Below are 18994 nucleotides of genomic sequence, written 5' to 3'. Positions count from 1 at the left end.
GTACATTTATAACTGTATTTGTACTTGGGCTGTTTTTGTTTTTGTTTTTGCTTTTTGGTGGAGCTGGGGTTAGAACTCCAATCATTGAGCCACAATTCCAGTCCTATACTTGAACTCTTAAAACATAATGGATAGCTGCATTGTATTTGAAGTCAGAGAGTTTCAGGGTTGATTTTGGACTCTAACACTAATTAACACTGTCAACTTGTGGTCACTTAATCTCTTAGGCCTTGTTTTACTTATTTTAAATAAACAATTTGCAGGAGTATCAAACATTTTAAATGGGAAAATCTACGTAAATCATTCAGCACAATGCCTGATAAATAGAATCCAACAAAAAATGAAATATTATTAGACTATGCTTAAATATTTCCTAAGTTACTAAATACATCAAAACATTTTGCTAGATAGCATTCACTTTTCATCAGCCACACATACAATTCTAAAGGTGAATCACTAACCTTTAATATCAGGTGTCACTTGCAACCTCATCTTGCTCTACACTTGGCTGTTTCCCCACAGTATAAGAAAAGCCAAATAGTCTCTCTACTCTAGTCCACACTGCTTTTTTCATTCTCATTTAATCTCCTGCTGGAATTTTGCAGCTAGTTTCATTGGCTACTATTTACAGGACTTTGCATTTGAGCCCAAGGGAAGCAAATGGGGCAAGATGTGTGTGTTACTAGTGCGTTCCCTGACTTCCTCTCAGCTTCCCTCAGTCTGTACTAAGGATAAATGCTTGTGTAGCAGCACTGCTATCTACACCTACACCTTACCAAGTCTACTTCTTATGTTAGACACTACTTCACCCACTTTATTAGAAATAGTTCTGCAAGAGACTGAGGAGCAGATTGAAAATAAGAACAAAGAGTCTATGAGTTTATAACCTATGTGATTGGAGATAAATACAATTAATAATTTTTAGAACTGGTCTGAATTTTGTTTAGTGGGAAGTAATATTTAAATAATGCATAACAAAAATATACCACTATGTTTCTTTTAAATGCTTTTTACACGTCATTTAGAAAATATTATGTGAAATAGTAACTATTTTATTACAAAGAAGATTATATAGTTACATAGTATGCTAATTTCTTAATTTTTATAATAAGGACCAATTTTGCTTTTTTCCCTTCAGTAACTTAAATTTTAAGTTCACATTCAGTTCCAAATCAGAGAAAACATCTTAGCCCAAAAAGCTCCTGCATGTATTTTCATTTTACTAGTGGACTATATATTTGTTTTAGCTTACCTCTTAGGATTTTGGCTGGTCCAACACCTTCATAAATATTTAACACATCTGAGTAATATGTATTAAAAGAATCAAATTTCAGTTCAACAGAAAGTCCTTGGTTTACACTAAATTAAAACAAAAAAGTAGATTAAAACATTTATAACTAGTTGTCTTAATTTTTAATCCATTCTAGAACTAAAGTGCATTGTATTTTCTTTTAAAAACACATAATATGAGACATACTATACTAACAAATTTTAAGTGTACAGTTCAGTATTGCTATCAAAACAATGCTGTACTGCAGATCTCTAGAACATACTCATCTAGAACTACTGAAATGCCATAGCCATTCATTCATTAAAAAGGCCATTAAACAAAAATCCCTCATTGCTTTGTCCTTCCAGTCCCTGAAACCACCATTTTACTTCATTTCCATGAGTTTCATTGCTTGAATTGCTTCCCATAAGTGAAATCATGTAGCATTTACCACATGTGACTAGCTTATTTCACTTAACATACTGTTTTTCGAGTTTCATTCAAGTTCTACCATAGATAGGAATCCCTTCCTTATTCTGGCTGGACAATGAATGTTCCAATGTATGTATATGCTACATTTTCCTTATTCCTTCATTTGTTGATGGAAATCCAGTTTCTTCTACCTCTTGCATATTGTGAATAATGCTGAAATAAACAATGGATTACAGATACACCTTTGAGATCCTGATTTCAATTCTTTTGGATAAATACCCAGAACTAGCATGTACCATATTTTTTATAGAAACATACTGTTTGCATTGCAGCTGCATCATATTACATTCTTATTAATAGTGTTCAAGGATTCCCATTTCTCCACATTCTTCCAACACTTCTTATTTTGTTTTGGTTTTTGTAATCACCACCCTAACAAGTATAAGGCAATATCTCTTTGTGTTTATGTTACATTTCCCTTATGATTTAGGATATTGAGTATCATTTCATGTACTCATAGCTATTTTTATGTGTTTAGAAAAAATATTTATTAAAGTCTTTGTCCATTTTAAATAAGGTTCTTCTCTGCATTGCTATTGAGTTATAGAAATTTCTTACATATTTTAGATAATTACTCATTAGCATATATATGATTAGCAAGTATTTTGTCTCATTCTGTAGGCTGCCTTTTTACTCTGTTGATTATGTCCTTTATTGTGCAGAAGGTCTTTAGTTTGATGTAGTCCTATTCATGTATGGTTGTTTGTATTGTTTGTATCATAGCCAAGAAATCATTGCCAAGTTCAAAGTCAAAAACGGATTTCTAGTTTCCTGCTAGGTTTCTTTAGGATTATAGGTTTTTAATCCATTATGAGTAAAAGTTTATGTAAATTTTGAGATAAGGGTTTAATTTCATTCTTTTGCATGTGGATTATAGGTTTTCTTAGCACTGTTTGTTGAAGAGATTATCTTCTTCCTCTTGTGTAGTCTTCACAGCCTTGTTGATGAGCATTCGACTGTATTTCCAAGTGGTTACTTCTGTGCTGTCTGTTTGTAATTTGGTGCATGTGTTATGCCGGTACATTACTGTTTTGCCTACTCTAGCTTCATAATATGTTTTGAAATAAGGAACTGTGAGGTCTCCAGTTTTGTTCTTCATTGTCAAGATTGTTGGGGCTATTCAGGCTCCTCTGGGGTTCCGTGTGAATTTTAGGATTTCTCTCAATTTCTATAAAAATGTCATTAGTAGTATTTTGTTAGAGATTGCATTGAATCTGCACATTACTTTGGGTAGTATGAGCATTTCGACAACACTAAGTCCTCCAACCTATGTGCATTTTCATGGCACCTATCACACTGTACAAGTCTCAGTTACATACTTAATTGTCTTGTCTATCAGAATTTACATGACTCAAAAAGAGGAATTAATTTACTCATCATTTTACTGTCCAGTATTTATAGAAATTACCACAGACTTGCTGATGTAAAAATCATCTATGTAGCTGTCATTATAAGTGCATAGAAAGAAAAGTGTGACAGGTTCATCAGATAAATTTAATTTGATAGAGCAATTGTGAGGAGCTCATAAATTTGAGTCATGGCCACTTGAATGAGAGGTAGGTGTGGGGCATGCCATACTCATGAGCTATGCTCAGAAGTTCTTGGGATCCTCAGAAGTTTGACAGGAGAAAGGGGATGAATATTAGAAGCAGCAATATTCACAGCCCAGCTTGAGAAGAGAGCAAAGCTAAGGGTGGCAGCTGTTTATTTTTGTTCTGGCTCTGTTAGGTCGATTCAGCGAAAAGGCAGAGTTAGTTTGCTGGTAAAACATGAGCGGAATCCAGAGTCAAAGGTGGAGAAGATAAAGACTGAAGAAATAAAGTTCACTTCAGGGATGATTTCTGTTCTTTTAGTTAAAGTTCTGCTGTCCCTAGGCAAGAAAATTGTGTGTTCTTCCTGTCCTATGGCTTTCAAGCTATGATACTAAAGAATAAGAGAAAAGCATGCTAGGAGCTTTTGTGTTCAGGGTCCTCTGCCTTCTCAGACTAGATAATTGGAAGCAGAAGAGAAGAACAACTGTATACATTTTCTACTTTCTTCTAAGTCACAAAAGCAAAACTTATTTGCAATGAAAACAGAGGCACTTATAAAAGTAAGATTAATAGAGTATTATAATTATATGTTTTTAGAATATTTGGCACCTTGGTTACCTTGTAACTTAAAAGAAAAAATGGGCACTTTTTAAGTATAATGTATGCACTTTGTAATATTGTATTATTAACTAATGTCTTTTTAGTGTTTTTCATTGAATAATTAATATGTATTACACACTTTATATTCATTGTTAGATTTTAGAATAATTTTGAACTCTGTAGTTAAAGATTCTGAAGTCTATGGATACAGAAACTTGGGGCCAAAGAGGTTTATTTGTCTGTGATCTTGAATCTGAAGAGCTAGATTTGACCCCACAAAGAGTGTTGGTTCTCTAATATCCATTGGTATTATGCTGGGTGTAATCACAATGTCAAGAATGGGCTAGATTACTCCAAAATGTAGTTTAATTGTATATTAATTATTTCTGCTCTACTTAATTGGTCTTAATTGGCTTATAGAAAAATCACTGTCATTAAATAAACTTTGATCACTATTGGTAAAAACAAACTACATGGTATAATGCATCTAAAATTTAGTGACACTTTGAGTCATTATTTATTTGACTAATCATGAAGTACAGTATTTGTATTAAGGTAATATTTTGGAAAAAAATAAAATTTTCTTTAAAGCCCAATCACATGGTCTTATTTATGATACAGCATTTTTCTTAGGACAGAATATTTGTTAAAGATTAAGAGTGAAAGAGAAACATTTAGAGCAGGTTGTCATTTGATAGGACTTTTTTTCATATTTAATGAAGACAACAATTGTTAAAAAAAATTACTGAAAGTAATAAGACTTTAGGACTAAAAATCGACACAGAAGATGGCATCTTACCGTATGATCCACTGGCAAACAACAGTTGACTTAGCCAGTGTTGGATAATGGTCAGCCTGGAAAAACCCGGAAGATCCAGTCAACAAAAATTTTCCATCGCAAGCAGTGGCTACAGACAAGGACAGTTGGTATTAGACAGAAGCAATCCTGGATTTTAGAGTGTTGTGTAATTAGCATAAAGTCTCCAGCAGTTTATAAGAAACAATTCAAAGGTGGCATTCTTATTCTAGAAGGTACTGTGTTACATTTCCTAATACAACAATAGAGGTCACATAGACAACATACCATATATTTTGAGCTGAAAATAGGTTAGGGAAAGTAAGATGAAAGAGGAAGCAGGGAATTTAAAAATATTTCATAAGTTCCAATGTTTGTAAAAATAGAATACAGGTCATGCTTGTAGTAGAACACTCAGAAGGAAGAAAAATAAATAAATGAATATCAAATTAAAATAAGAAACCAAGTCAAGTTTAAGAAGTTGTAAAACAATTTTACAAAAGTTCTTGAACTTCTAGTAATTCTTCAAATTCATTCACTATATATGTCTTAGGAAAGGTATCAATAGCTTTGTGCTGCACAACAGAATTCATAAGCTTCCAAAAAGCTGAGTTACATATCAAAGTTGAGTTACATAGTGGCAGAAGTTTTTGTATGCCTGTCAGACCCTGTTTCAGCTCTTCCCAAAGTACATGATTGAACTCTTGCAGTCAGATAGAGTCATTGGACTGAGTTGGTTAACAAGATATTGTAGAAGTAATTGTGTTTATTTCCGAATGTGGGTGTATTATCTGTGAGTAATTTATAAAAGAGTCTGTGGAGGACTCTGAGGACTGTGATATAAGTGAAAAATAAACTGCTATTGTCCTAAATTGCTAAAATTGTGTATCATGGTATTAAGCCTGTCCTAAAGAATATGACCAATTTGCCTTCCAGTTTTCTATGAAGTTGCAAAGTTTTATTGGCAATAGATAATCAATGTCTGCTGTAATTGATGTCTGGTAATTCCTCCTCCTGTGCAAAGATGGATAGTATTCCTGAAGGAGTTTACAATAAAATTCTAACAGTATTGAATTACTTATGATATCAATGTTCAGAGTCAAACATCATTTCATGATGTAGGATAGTATTAAGAGCATTCCTATATATTTTTCATTTAATTGTAGGATATTTCTGGAGAAACTAATTTTACATGGGATAATGAAGCAAGATAGGCTTTGAAGATTAAAAATATGTAACTCAGCCATTGATGAGTAGAATTTTGGGGTGTTCAGGGTTTTGACTATGTGGATTTCTCAGAGTGTTCTAGTGTAGTATCAGAAAAAAAAATTCTGAGTGGGAGATAAATGAACCTGTCAAAAGATATCAGCCATTCTGTTGCACTATCAGAATTGCTGTCTGCAAAGACAGAATTCTTAAGGTAATCCCTTAGATAATTTCTTAAGGAATTTCTCAGTATGTGTTTAGGACCCACTGAGAGCTCCCTCTGCTGGCTCAATGTTTACTGTGTGTTTGCTCAGGGCATTGAATTCTCCAAGATACATAAATCAAATATGATCTATGATGGCCCACCAAAGTCTGTTACGCACACGCATTTGATCCATGCAAATTATAAGGGCACTTGACAACTTTCATTTAGTCTTGCACCTTAGCCTAAAGATGGTGAATGAGCATCTTTTCTCCTCATAGGTCAGCTAAAAAGTGAATTTCTTGCTGATCCATTCTAATCAAAAAAGGAAAACAATTTAAAGAAATCTTGCTTAGCTATAGCCAGCTATAAGTTGTGCAAACCTAAATAACCAAAGACTAAAAAAAGAAGCTGTGCGAGGAAGTCAACATTAATGTGACTCTATTAATAACACAAACTAGAATTAGTGCTCACAGCTGGTGCAAAATAAATAAGTAACAGAGATTAGAGGTCAATTTCATACAGAGAACATTCTCTTAAATTAGTTGGTTGAATTGTTTTGTGAATGTAGGTTGATGGACAAGAGCATTGAGTTGAAATTTTTGCCACTAAAAATTAAAGTTGGTGCTGAAGTTCACCACCATCAATGATGAATAAATTGGTTGTACTCTTAAGCTCTCATTGTATAAAGATAGAGTAATTGATTGATTTTTGTGCTACCTTATTTTATAAATGATTTAAATTTATTTTCCAAGAAGAGATGCAGTGCTAACTTTAAAACGCAAATTAGACAATGAAAAAATGCAAAATGAGTAGTTTTTACTTTTATGTTTATTAAATCTAAAATCACTGTGGTACTAAAGAGTAAAATTGCAGCTTGGTTATGTCTTCAAATCAAATTAGATAATTATTTCAGGGCTAATCCTGAAGCTAATCTCAAGAGTTTATAGTGGGTCAGAAAAATAGTTTACTGCTTTAAAAATTATTTTGTGACAAATTATCAGTTTTACATAATACTAGTGGTTTTTTTGATATGATTGACAGATATTAACTTCTCATGAAAATTATGAACTCCATGAGGGTAGATACTGATTATTCTATTTATCTATTAGTTATGCTTTCCTGCATTTAAAATTAGTAACCAATATTGTATAGGCTTAGTGTTATGTGTGATATATAGTATTATTTTTGAAATACAAATCAACACTACCTCTGTTACCTCATGATGGCACACTTGTATCATATTCTCCCTGGAAAGGTTTTAGAAAATGCCTGAAAACTGTAATATAAAATATCACTTTCTTCCTCTTTGAGTAACTTAGTTATATAAAATAGATTTAAAAATATTCTGTAGCCTGCATTTTCTTCCAATATGTTCTGAGTGCACTTCAAAGCATGGACTTAAACTTTGCAGGTTTGAATTTTATCCAAGAACATTTGAATTGGGATTGCTGAGTGGAAGTCTCTTTAGTACATTTGCCTTTTGTTGAGTTGGTCCTGGGAAACAGACCAAATGCCCATCTTAGAACATATGTACTAAGTGGAGAGGCAACTTAAAAAACAAAACAAAACAAAAACTTTAGGCCTTATTGGAACATTCATCTTCAATTAATGTCTCCCAAGATCAGAAAAGTATAACAAATGGTGAAATGTACAGCAAATAGTAACTACAGTCCTTAACACATGGAAGGAACTGATTATACTCACCGTCGATTTTAAAACTCACCGTCGATTACAAACCACACCCAAAAAATGTTCAATTCATGCTTTCAGTTTAATTTTTTGAAAATGAATTATAGGTTAAACCTTTACATTGGTTTTCTCATTGCTTACCAATCTATATTTACAGTGTTGTGGTAAATATTCTTAGATATGTTACACATGAAATTATGCAGTTGGATATTGCTTCCCTGTAATATTTTCTAAATGGAACTCAGTTATTAAATGAAGACACAGGCAACGAGAAAGCCTGGTTTAATCACATGGAATAATGCTTGGTGTACAGAGAGTGCCACTTAAGTGTTTAATAGTAAAATAATAAGCTAAAAACCCTCAAAACAAATATCAAAATGTACAGATGAAACACGAGTTTTTTGATTGACGAGAAGTTACGTTGTTAATTATAACCACTCTATTCACAGAGTTACAAGAGGCAAAGCAACAATCAAAATTGGGTGATGTTCACTGAATTAGATTCTGTCAAAAAGGGGAAAATGACTGATATTATGATATGAAGGAGGAAAAACATTAGTAATGAGTTATATAAGAAATCATTTTCACATGAATTCAGAGTAGTTTAATATAGAGCAAGGGTTAAATAAAGTCACCATCTGTCCCCACATGAATTACAAACATCACTTAATACAAAATCCTTTACAAAATCATCAAATAGAATTCTGTGATATTAATGTTTAACATTATGTAATAAAGTTTAGGAAAATATGTCTTTAGATTTTATATAAAATTATACACGTGGCAATTGGATACTTCATTTTTTTTTGGTGGTGCTGGGGTTTGAACTCAGGGCCTCATTTTTGCTAGGCAGGCATTCTACCACTTGAACCACTCTACCAGCCCTGGATACTTTATTATTAAGTAGTTTATGATATCTGAGATTTTGGTATGTGTGCTTATGTGTGTAACTTGAAGGAGGAGAAAAAGAATGGAAGAGATGGACTAGGTGGGTGACCTTACCACAGGTTGTATCATCTTCATCAGAACCATCTGAACAATTTATTTCTCCATCGCAAAGTAAATCAACTGCTATGCACTTCAGAGCATTAGCACAAGGCCATGAAGCAGGTAGGCACTCTATTGAGACATTTCCTTAAAAAAAAGATTTAAATTGTAAAATTCTTGCTCAGTAGACTTAATTTCTAATTAGTGAGTTATATAAAATATTTTAGTATTTGTTATTTTTTTAGGTCTTATAAGAATATACTTTAATTGACTTTATTTAATAAGTCAGTCATTGTAAACATAAACAGGATTTTAAATTTTGAAAAAAATTAAATATGAATGTTTACTTTGTGTATTTTAACCTTGATAAATTAATACTACAGTGTAGGCATTTAGTTTCTAATGTTTGTACCTCCTAGCACTGTTTTAAGTGTTATGTGGGATAATTTATTGGCAAGTGTATCATGTTATCAACAATATCTACTAGCCACTTTATTTACTCATGAATTTATTATTTGAAAATATAGTGACTTCGGTAGAGATGTTCATCCTGCAGAGTAAAATATACCAATGAAAGTCATCATTAAGGTAAGATAAAACACTTAAATTTCTAAGTGTGTTGCTACATTGAGCAGTGGAGAAACTCAATGGCTATTTTTGCTTTTATATCTCTTTGCTTCTTGACTGATGGATTCTTAGAGGATAAGAGACAACACCCCTGCAGAGTTCTGTGTCATACTCCAGTCAGGAATGGATCAATTTGCAGCTCTCAGCCTGTCTTATCCTTCACCTGTTTATGTCCACACGCATAGACAGAGAGATGCACCAAAAACCAGATTTTACTCCTAGAAATCAACTAAAATTTTAAGTGCGTTAAAAGTAAAACGTATTCTTATTTGCCTCCAAGCTATGACATATGTGTCTATTTGCAGAACTATGTGGAAATTTGAATATTTTTGTTCTGTTACTGGAATAACAATGATTTGAAGTTTTTGAAATCTTTAACAAAATATCATTTGTTTTGTTTTTGTTCTTAATCTTAAAGCCAGCACTGTACTGCCATCTGCTGGGTTTTAAAAACTATTTAAAAAATTGAAATTTATGCTCTATAGAATTAACTAGAAAAAATAAAAATATTTGCATCAGTGAATTTACTCAGACAACACTTGATTAAGAACATTTATAGGCATGGTTGCTGAATACTTTGACAACTAAATTAGGCTTTTATAACTGGTTCTATGTAAAAGGGACATAGACCATTGAAAACTTCATGGAACCACTAACATCTAAAATAGAACATAGAGATCAGAGCTAGTCTCAAATGACAGAATTCCCCATTTATGAAAATGCAAATTAATACTGAATATGTCATTTAATAAATCTAAATGTACATTGAATTTGCTGAGATATATATAACTTATTTATCAAGAAAGGTATTATTCATTCAGTCCCATACATTTGATAGTATTTCATAAACACTTGATAAACATATAGATGGTTAAAAGTGCTGTACTTGAATCTCCATCTTATTTTAATACAAGCTAATAATATTCTATGACTCTAGCACTTGAAAGACTAGGTTTGGAGACACATAAATTTGTCTGTTCTAATGCTTCTCAACAGAGTTCACATCCTGAATTCCACCTTTCTGTCCCTACTCTACTGAATTACATTTTCAAGGCAGAGCATTTTGGATCCCTTGATCCCATTAATGATCATTCACTCACTCCACAGGTGTTTATTGTCTACTTCTTTGTGTTATGGAATTTTATGAGATGGAGATAATAGGATATGTAAGGCAGACTGTTCTCAGAGTTTGATGTAGGAAACTGGTTCATTATTTTTTCAAATAGTAATAAAAAATTGCTATGTGCATACCATAGATTAAGGAATTTGTTTTCATCTGAGGCAGGGATTAAAAGACTTTATGAAAGAGGTCACATTAAAACAAGATTTTTGAAGGATCCTAGAAGTGCTGCTGAACAGCTATGTGGAATGTTTGTGCTGATGTGACAGGAACACTTCAATACATAGAAAACAGATGAGTCTAATTTATGTACATGGCAGAATGATTCTAGGAATCATAATAGGGACAGAGGTGGGTGCCTGGTTTGGGTGACACTTTCATCTTTGTTAAGTCTTAGAAATGTTTCTCCATAGGCAGGGACATTGAAAGTTTCCATATTTTTGTGTGAATTTGTGTGAAATGACCAACATATATCTCATAAAGGAAATTTCTGGGGTCATGGAGAATCATGTGGAAAGGAAAGACCAATCAAGAGCTAGTTAATGATCCAGTAGAAGTTGATGCAGGCTGACTCACTGGCAGAAGAGAATTGTCCTGGAATCAGTTGCCATTTTACAGAAGTGACCAAGTGAGCCACCGACCACGATCAGAGGAGACAGAAAAGGGGGCTACAGGATGATCATCAGTCACAATTGTGATTGTGAGAGGAAAAGATGAAGGATTAAAAATAGGTAGTCTGAAGTATTTTCATTTGAAGGTAGAAATATTAAATACTCTTATTTGCGTTTTAGTCTTTTTCTCTACAGACTATTTCATAAGTGCACTTCAACCGATTTGATCTACAAAGAAAGAGAAGTCTCTCATTTGGAAATTGAAGATAGAAAATAGGAATCTACGTATTATGCAAGAATAATGAGTTTTAGAATTTTTTCAAATTGTATTTTACCTAGTAATCTCTCTAACACATACTTATATACTCTTTTATAATTACAATTTCTGACAAAACTATTGATTAAAACATCAGCTGTTATAGAAATTTGTCACATGTCAGTTTTTAATTGCATTGTATTGTTAAAATGAGAGTTCTTTCACTTGTGCACTACTTGCTTTGCATTGCATTCCTTAATTATTGCACTGATATTTCTTCTCTAAGCAATGTGTTACAAACTGTACTTTTTTCTTTTTTTCTGGCAGTTCTGGGATTTGAACTCCCACTTGTTAGGCAGATGCTCTACCACTTGAGTCACACCTCCATTCCTTGTCACTTTAGTTATTTTCAGATAGGGTTACATGTGTCTTTGCCTGGGGCCTGGCCTCAGACAATGATCCTCCTTCCTAAGCCTCCTAGTAGCTGGGATCACAGATGTGTACCACAATGCCCGGCTTGTGGTTGAGACAGGGTCTCAAATGTTTTGTCTTGGACCAGCCTTGAAGAGCTATCTTCCCAATCTCTGCTTCTTGTGTAGTTGAGATTGTGGTCATGCTACGCCTTGCTCCAAACTGTACTTCCTTACAGAAAAATTTTAAGAGCTATTGAATTCTAGACAAAAAAAAAATGTGCATAAAGAGAATAATAATTGGTTTAGTTATTAAAAGTTTATTAAATTCATGAATGTTAGACACTATTAATTTGAGTGGAAAAATGTATGGCACATGTTTTTATATCTGTATAGTATTTTACTCAGGATACTGATTTTTACATATTATGAAAGCCTTCTAGTAAGTTAGCATTATTTAAAATTATTCAGATAAAAAGTTTTAATTGTCTATGTTTGTATCAGGAAAGATTCCGTATATGCTAGGCTTTATGGGGGATAAAAAGGCTACAATCTATTATTGTGTATCCTAGATTACTTACATAAAATTTTTTAAAAGAACAAATTAAAAATCATAATTTGGAAATCTTAGATATTATTTTCACTATCATTTAAATGGGAATAATAGTACTGGGTGGTCAAAGTATTTGAGATATATTGTCCAAGACCCTTATAGCTTATTGTAGTGGGAGTAGAATCTAAATTCTCAGAGGTCTACCTTTACAGATCAATTTCACTTCACTACACTGTACTGGAAAATAGATACCATATTACAGAAATTCCCAATTGCTTTGATTTAGCAAATGAAGTCTTTTAGCAAGGCTATTGCATTTCAATCCAGATGAAATTACAGTGGGAGGACACTTTAATAGTCCCGATATCATTTGAGCAGGAGTATCTTCAGTTAGAAGAAAATGTCTAGCAATACATAAATATTGTTTTCTCAATACATTTGTTAGAAGATAGTCTCTACATGTCAATCTTGCAGCAATTAAGTGGAGGGGCATAATTCTTCCCAAGGTTCTTTGGGCCCAAAAGTATGTTTGTCACAAAAACAGCCAATTACTCTTCTTCTTCTACCCCCCTAGATCCCCCACGGAATAGAATTTTAGGAAGATTGCATTTTGTATGAGATTCAGGAAGCCCACGACAGTGAAACTTTTGTGTTTCTGTAATCATTGCCTGCACAGTCAACAACAAAGAACTAGAGCAGGCTGTGGTCTAGAAACCCTTCAAGCACACGAGCAATTGCCCAAAACAGCCCCTCCAGGCACTCTGTAGCAGCCAAGAAATCAATCCGTATAATGTGACCTTAGCTCCTACTTCTCTCCTCTAGAGTTTCAAATGGGTGGTATAGCATTACAGTAATTGGCAACAAACACAGTTGAACAACAGAACACAATCCTCACGGGCTTTGTACCAGTTATCATATAAAAATACTCTTTGGCAGAATTTATACTGGTGCTAATGCCAGGTATATGATGCATGCATTTGTTGATTTTTCTCAAACTCTATCTTCCAGGCATATAAAAATGAGAATAAACTTAACATCCCTGAAAGACATATTCATAATAAATTACTGCTTGGAAACTGCAGTTTTCAAGTTTAATTGCTTCGTTCCCCTCTATAAATCTATAGTATCTTGCTGTATGAGAGGAATAAATGAGAAGTATGATTCAGAACTCATGTAGTACATGGATTTAGCACAAAGTGGAATATGATATTTTCCCAACTACTTACCTTATAATAATTCTTTGTGAATTGATTATAGTAATTCAACACATTTTCAAATAACAGGAAATGCTTGAAAACAAAGTTTTTTATCTAAATAACCTACCAAATATAATCATCTTGCTTTAAATTTAGTGATTGAAAAATCTTTTGAAATTTTTATGCAATTACTATTATTATTATTATTATTTTACAGTCCAAGTCAGTGATTTAATATGTACACATAGTGTCCTCCAATGTGTGAATCATCTTGTTGACCATGGTGTAGTGATACCTGTATTATCTCTCTTTTAATCCTCAGTCACTGACTAAGGCTTATATATTAATGTTTATCTTTTATATAAATTATATGAAGTTCAAAGATGCTTGGTAGCTTTCTAAACACATATGGCATAATTCACAGAATTTAGGTAATGGGTGACTCACCGGAGTCTTATTAGCAATAGTTTTCAATTACTTTTTTTTTTTTTTTTTTGCAGTGCTGGTGATTGAGCCCAAGGCCCCATGCATGCTAGGTGAGCACTGTATCACCTAGCTACTGCCCCAGTTCTTTTATAGCTTCCCGATGTCTATTTTTTTAAGTCCCAAGCAATTTATCTTTATTTAATACTTTACAAAAGGAAGACTAGCTACAGTCTTTAAATTCCAAAATAATTTTAAATAAGAAGCATTTGAAGAAAATGTTTACAACTTATTAGCTTCCTACTATTCTGTAAAATAAAGTTGGAAATTTATAAATTAATTCATTTGGCCAAAAAATATGTGCATAGAAACTTCTGCAAGAACATAAACTATTAACAGTGGCTTTCTCTGGGAAGGACTGAGGGGACTCATGCAAGAAGAAGGAACTGTTTTTCATTATATGCTTTTGCACTGAATTTTTTTTATGATGAAGATGTACATTTTATAATAAAACTCATTTAAAAAGAAAAAAATCTTATGTGTAATTATTGTTCACAAACTCAGGGAGAAATTTAGAAATTGTAATCTCTTCCAAATATATTAATGACTCATATTGTTTAAAGTTGGCACTTCCTATTTATTCTCTCTTTAATAAAATATGAAAGTGGAAAATGAAACAGACAGTGGGACATAGGAAAATGAGACATATAGATCAGTCTCCAAATCAGGAAAATTAAATACTCATTATACTTAGGAAAGAGAAATTTTCCAAAAGCTCAAATCACAGACACTGGTCTGCTTATCAGTTGCTCATATAAAATGGAAAGAACAAGGCCAAGTATATCCTGACTACAGTTATGTAATTTAAATGAAGGAAACATGGGTGGAGTGCTTTCCTTTGCTCTCTGTCCCCTCATTCACCATTTCTTTGTTCATCCAGAGGATACTGCATATAGGACTCAGCCAATTCTATATTTTTTTAGGTTTGTCTTCAAGATAGTAAGAGACAAAAACTTGTTTTAAGTTCAAGGTTTTCTTGCTGCTTTTTTTTAAAGCACTGATTCTTTTCCCCCTAAGTTATTCCATATGTTTCTTTTAGGACATTTTATGAAGCTAAGAAGCCCTCCAATAATTGGGTTAGATGAATCATTCAATGAATCCATAAACAGGCAAATAGAAAGCAGAACACTAATTTAGATATTTGTGGCTGATTATCAAAGTTTTATGAGCAAATTTCTTAAGACATATTTAAATTATCTCTTCAGTTTATTTTTAGATTACTGGAATTAGCCATTATCAATGATAAAAATATTTTTAAAGATGACTTTAGATGCCATAAATTTTTTTTTCATATTGGAGAAAAGAATGTGGGCTTAATAACAGTTTTACAATGTTAGGCTGTTATGTGGATATACTTAAGCAAAACTGCAGTCAGACTTCTGCTGTTGTGTAGATCTCTGTGGGCTGTAGAGTTGTTATGACTTGCTTAATAAAGCATTTTGACTTGCGGTGCATGAACTGCTTTAGAACTCAAATATTGTACTTCTATTTTATTCAAGAATTATTAATTCTTACTAAGGGGAAGTATTTGTGCTTTTACAAAACAGGTGATGTAAATTTTAGTAACATAAAAATAGTACCCTTTTAAAGAGTTTCATTTTCCAAGTTTTCAGTTACCTTTGGTCAACTATGTTCTGAAAATATTAAATGGAAAATTGTAGAAATAAACAATTCGTAAGATTTAAGTTGAATGCCATTCTAAGTAGCATGATGAAGTCTTTCACAATTCTACTCCATATCACAAGGGAAATGAAATACCCTGTTCTCCAGCATATTTGTGCTGTGTACATTACATAGTCACTAATTACTTAGTAGCTACCTCAGGACATTATCACTGTGCTTGGGTTCAAATAACTGTTTTATTTTTCATTATTGGAGATTGAACCTGGGGCCTCATGCATACTGGGTATGTACTAATTTATCACTAATCTATTTGAGCCATGCCCCTAGCCCAGGTAACTCATTTTTAATAATGGCCCCAAAGCACAAGAGTAGTGATACTGGCAATTTTAATATACCAAAGAAATATCATAAAATACTTTCTTAAAATGAAAAAGTGAAAGTGTCTCATAAGCATGTATTTATAAAGAAAAATAATATATAGAGATGCTTCTCCATTGCCAGTGGATTTACATCTTGAAAAACCCATCATTATTGAAAATTTTATAAATAAAAGAGGCATTTAATACCTATTGTACCAACAGAGCTTAACTTAGCCTACCTGAAATATGTTCAGAAAACTTACATTATCTTACAGCTGGGCAAAATCATCTAACACAAAGCCTAATAATAAAGAATTGCATATGTTAAAATTAATTGCATATTGTATTAAAAGTATAAAACAGAACATTTGGATGTGTATACTGTGATACCATCATAAAGCCAAAAAATTGTAAGTTAAGTCACTGTAAATTAGGTATAATCTGTGGAGAGTTTAATACTTACTATGTGCAGTTTTGGGAATCTACTGAGGTGGTATCTTAGAATATGTATCCCACAAATGGGGGACTGTGGAATTATTCTTGGGAGTTTATTGAAGATTTGCACAGTATTTCATTGATTGAATTTACTTGAAGGGTTTAGTAACACATTTAGGTCATGTAACATGCAGATTAAATCAAGCCAAGAGAAAGCATTTAGTTGACTGGCAGGTAGAAACAGTGGACAAATTATTAGAAATCCAGAGAAATTGGCACATCTAAGATACATAATGGGATCTGGTATAAAGTAGACACCTGGTTAAAAAGAGAACATTGACTGAATGATTCCAACCCCAGTTTGGTAGTGGTTTGGCAACAGTATCTTACTAAGAAGAGAGTAAGGAAATCTAACCTGTATGCAGACGGAATCATAGAGAGAAGAAAATCCCTCATATCTCATGAAACACCTGAGACAGCATTTTAATCCTATTTATGGCATTCTTAACAATAGATAATAACCATGGCTCTAAACGTCAGAAGACTGGAGTAGGGTAAAATAACCCAGGTATTAATCCCTAATATATTATAACTTTTGGTAAAATCTTAGGCTAAAACTGCAAACTTTAAAGTTCCAGTTTTGCTAGTAATCAAATATAGTCAGTAATAAATATTTGTGGTATCACATAATTTTCAGGAGCCTAAATGAAGCAAGAGTGAACACTTTTTTAAACACATAGAAATAGTGTTATTATTAAGACGAGCTTAGAGTTCTCAGAGGACTGCTGGTTGTTGGCTTATCTGTAAAATTATAGGAAATTTAAAAATGATTGCATATCTTAAAGGGATTATGAAGAATTTATTATATATACATTTTGTTTAATATTTCACCTGAGAATTTTTAAGTTATTGTGAATTATTAATATATTAACTTAGGAAGTGGTATTTGTATCTGAATCTAAGAATAAATCTTTTATATTTTCTTTTAATTATTTCACAATTGATAAATAATGATTACAGATACTTATGGAGTATAATGTGATGTTTTGATACATGTTTACAAAGTGAAGTGATAAAATCAAGCCAATTAACAAGTTTATCACCTCATGAACTTATCATCCATTGATTTTTAGATTATAGAGTGCAGATTTTAGGATTTTTTAACTCACCTCACATTTTCTAAATAGACAAAAGAATGTTATTCAGTGTCCATTAACTAAATTTTAGTACTCATTTCTTTTATAACAGCTATGAATTTAAAGGTTCCAGGGTAAATATAAGCATTTTAAATAGAAGCATGGGATTTGTTTCGACGATGGCCTTTGGAGTTAAGAGGAATTGCTTTTGATTTTTGAGACTGATACTTAACAGCTCTGTGACCATCGACATACTACTTTTTTCCTTTATTTATTTTTAAGTAGGAGAAATATCACTTCCCTGAAGGCTTATTCTGTAAACAAAATGATGAAATGTTTGCTAAATATAGCCCTGGAGCAAGTGGATACTTTAAAAAAAAATGGCTTTCAGGTATTATGAAAATTGTCATGGTTATAGATAAAAGTATTCTCTTTATGTTTTTATGACAATTTACATTTAATATTATTTATACATAAAGTTGATATTTAGGATGATGTCTGAAATATTCAGAAGAGCTTCATTATTCACGATATATGTGATGCTGAATTTCAGAGGGGTGAGGAGACATGTGCAATGATTCTGCCATTTGGCAGAACCAGAATTAGAGCTCCATCTTTTGGCTTTGATTTTAATGGATTTTCTGCGATAAGAAAAAATTTACATTTAAAGCCACTAAAGTAGATTTTTTAAATGTTTCATAATTTTTCAGAGAAGTTTTTTGATAATGGTATGACACTGATGAGACAAAATGAAGTCCTAAATCTTATGAGCATTGATTATTGAAGTTAGAAAGAGAGAGTGAAGATGGTAAGGTACAAAGAGAGAGTGAAGAACGTAAGGTACAGTAGTTAACATTAGGCATTGAATTGTATAATCCATTTTGAAAGTCATCATTTGAATGACTTTTAAACTTCATTTCATTCCTAGTGATTCTATAAATATGGTTTCATCCCCACGGCCACATGAGTCTTTGGGATGCTACACACAGACACAGATCAATGAAATAGGAAATATATATCCTGGGCGTATGTAACTAGCATTATGAACATCATGATATTATGAATTATTTAATATATACTTTTGCATTTTAATATGAAGACTATTTCCAAAAGAGCTACAGAAATAAAATACATCTGGTCTTAATGTCATGAAAATTGATGATCACAAAGTTATATATTTTTTGAAATACTGTAAGTACTGACCTGAAGTTGTTGCTGGGCTTGCTGTGGAAATGTTCTCCAAGGATGCTAGAAGAAAGTACAGTTGATTTGACACTTGGGCTTTTAACATAAGTATATTGCTGAGCATTTGGTACAGTGTAGCTATTTGTTTAAAGGGCATTTGATCTTTTTGAGTTACTGCTTTGTCTGCACTCCTGCTATTTCTGTTCATTGTATGGTTATGATA

General features: G+C 32.5%; 1 protein-coding gene across 1 annotated transcript in view; it reads right to left on the bottom strand.

The window, feature by feature from the left end:
* Window positions 1-18994, bottom strand: part of Tmprss15 (transmembrane serine protease 15) — a 118478-nt gene that overhangs the window by 81774 nt on the left and 17710 nt on the right. The window contains exons 5-8 of the mRNA XM_020153573.2: window positions 17216-17251; window positions 8793-8924; window positions 4694-4802; window positions 1253-1359 (exon numbers count right to left, since the gene is read on the bottom strand). Of these exons, the coding sequence (XP_020009162.1) occupies window positions 1253-1359; window positions 4694-4802; window positions 8793-8924; window positions 17216-17251 (384 nt within the window). The remainder of the gene's footprint in view (window positions 1-1252; window positions 1360-4693; window positions 4803-8792; window positions 8925-17215; window positions 17252-18994) is intronic.

Source organism: Castor canadensis, chromosome 5 (genome assembly GCF_047511655.1).
Source record: "Castor canadensis chromosome 5, mCasCan1.hap1v2, whole genome shotgun sequence".
NCBI lineage: Eukaryota > Metazoa > Chordata > Mammalia > Rodentia > Castoridae > Castor > Castor canadensis.
The sequence above is the reverse complement of the archived record's forward strand: the minus strand, read 5'-3'. Positions and strand labels throughout refer to the sequence as shown.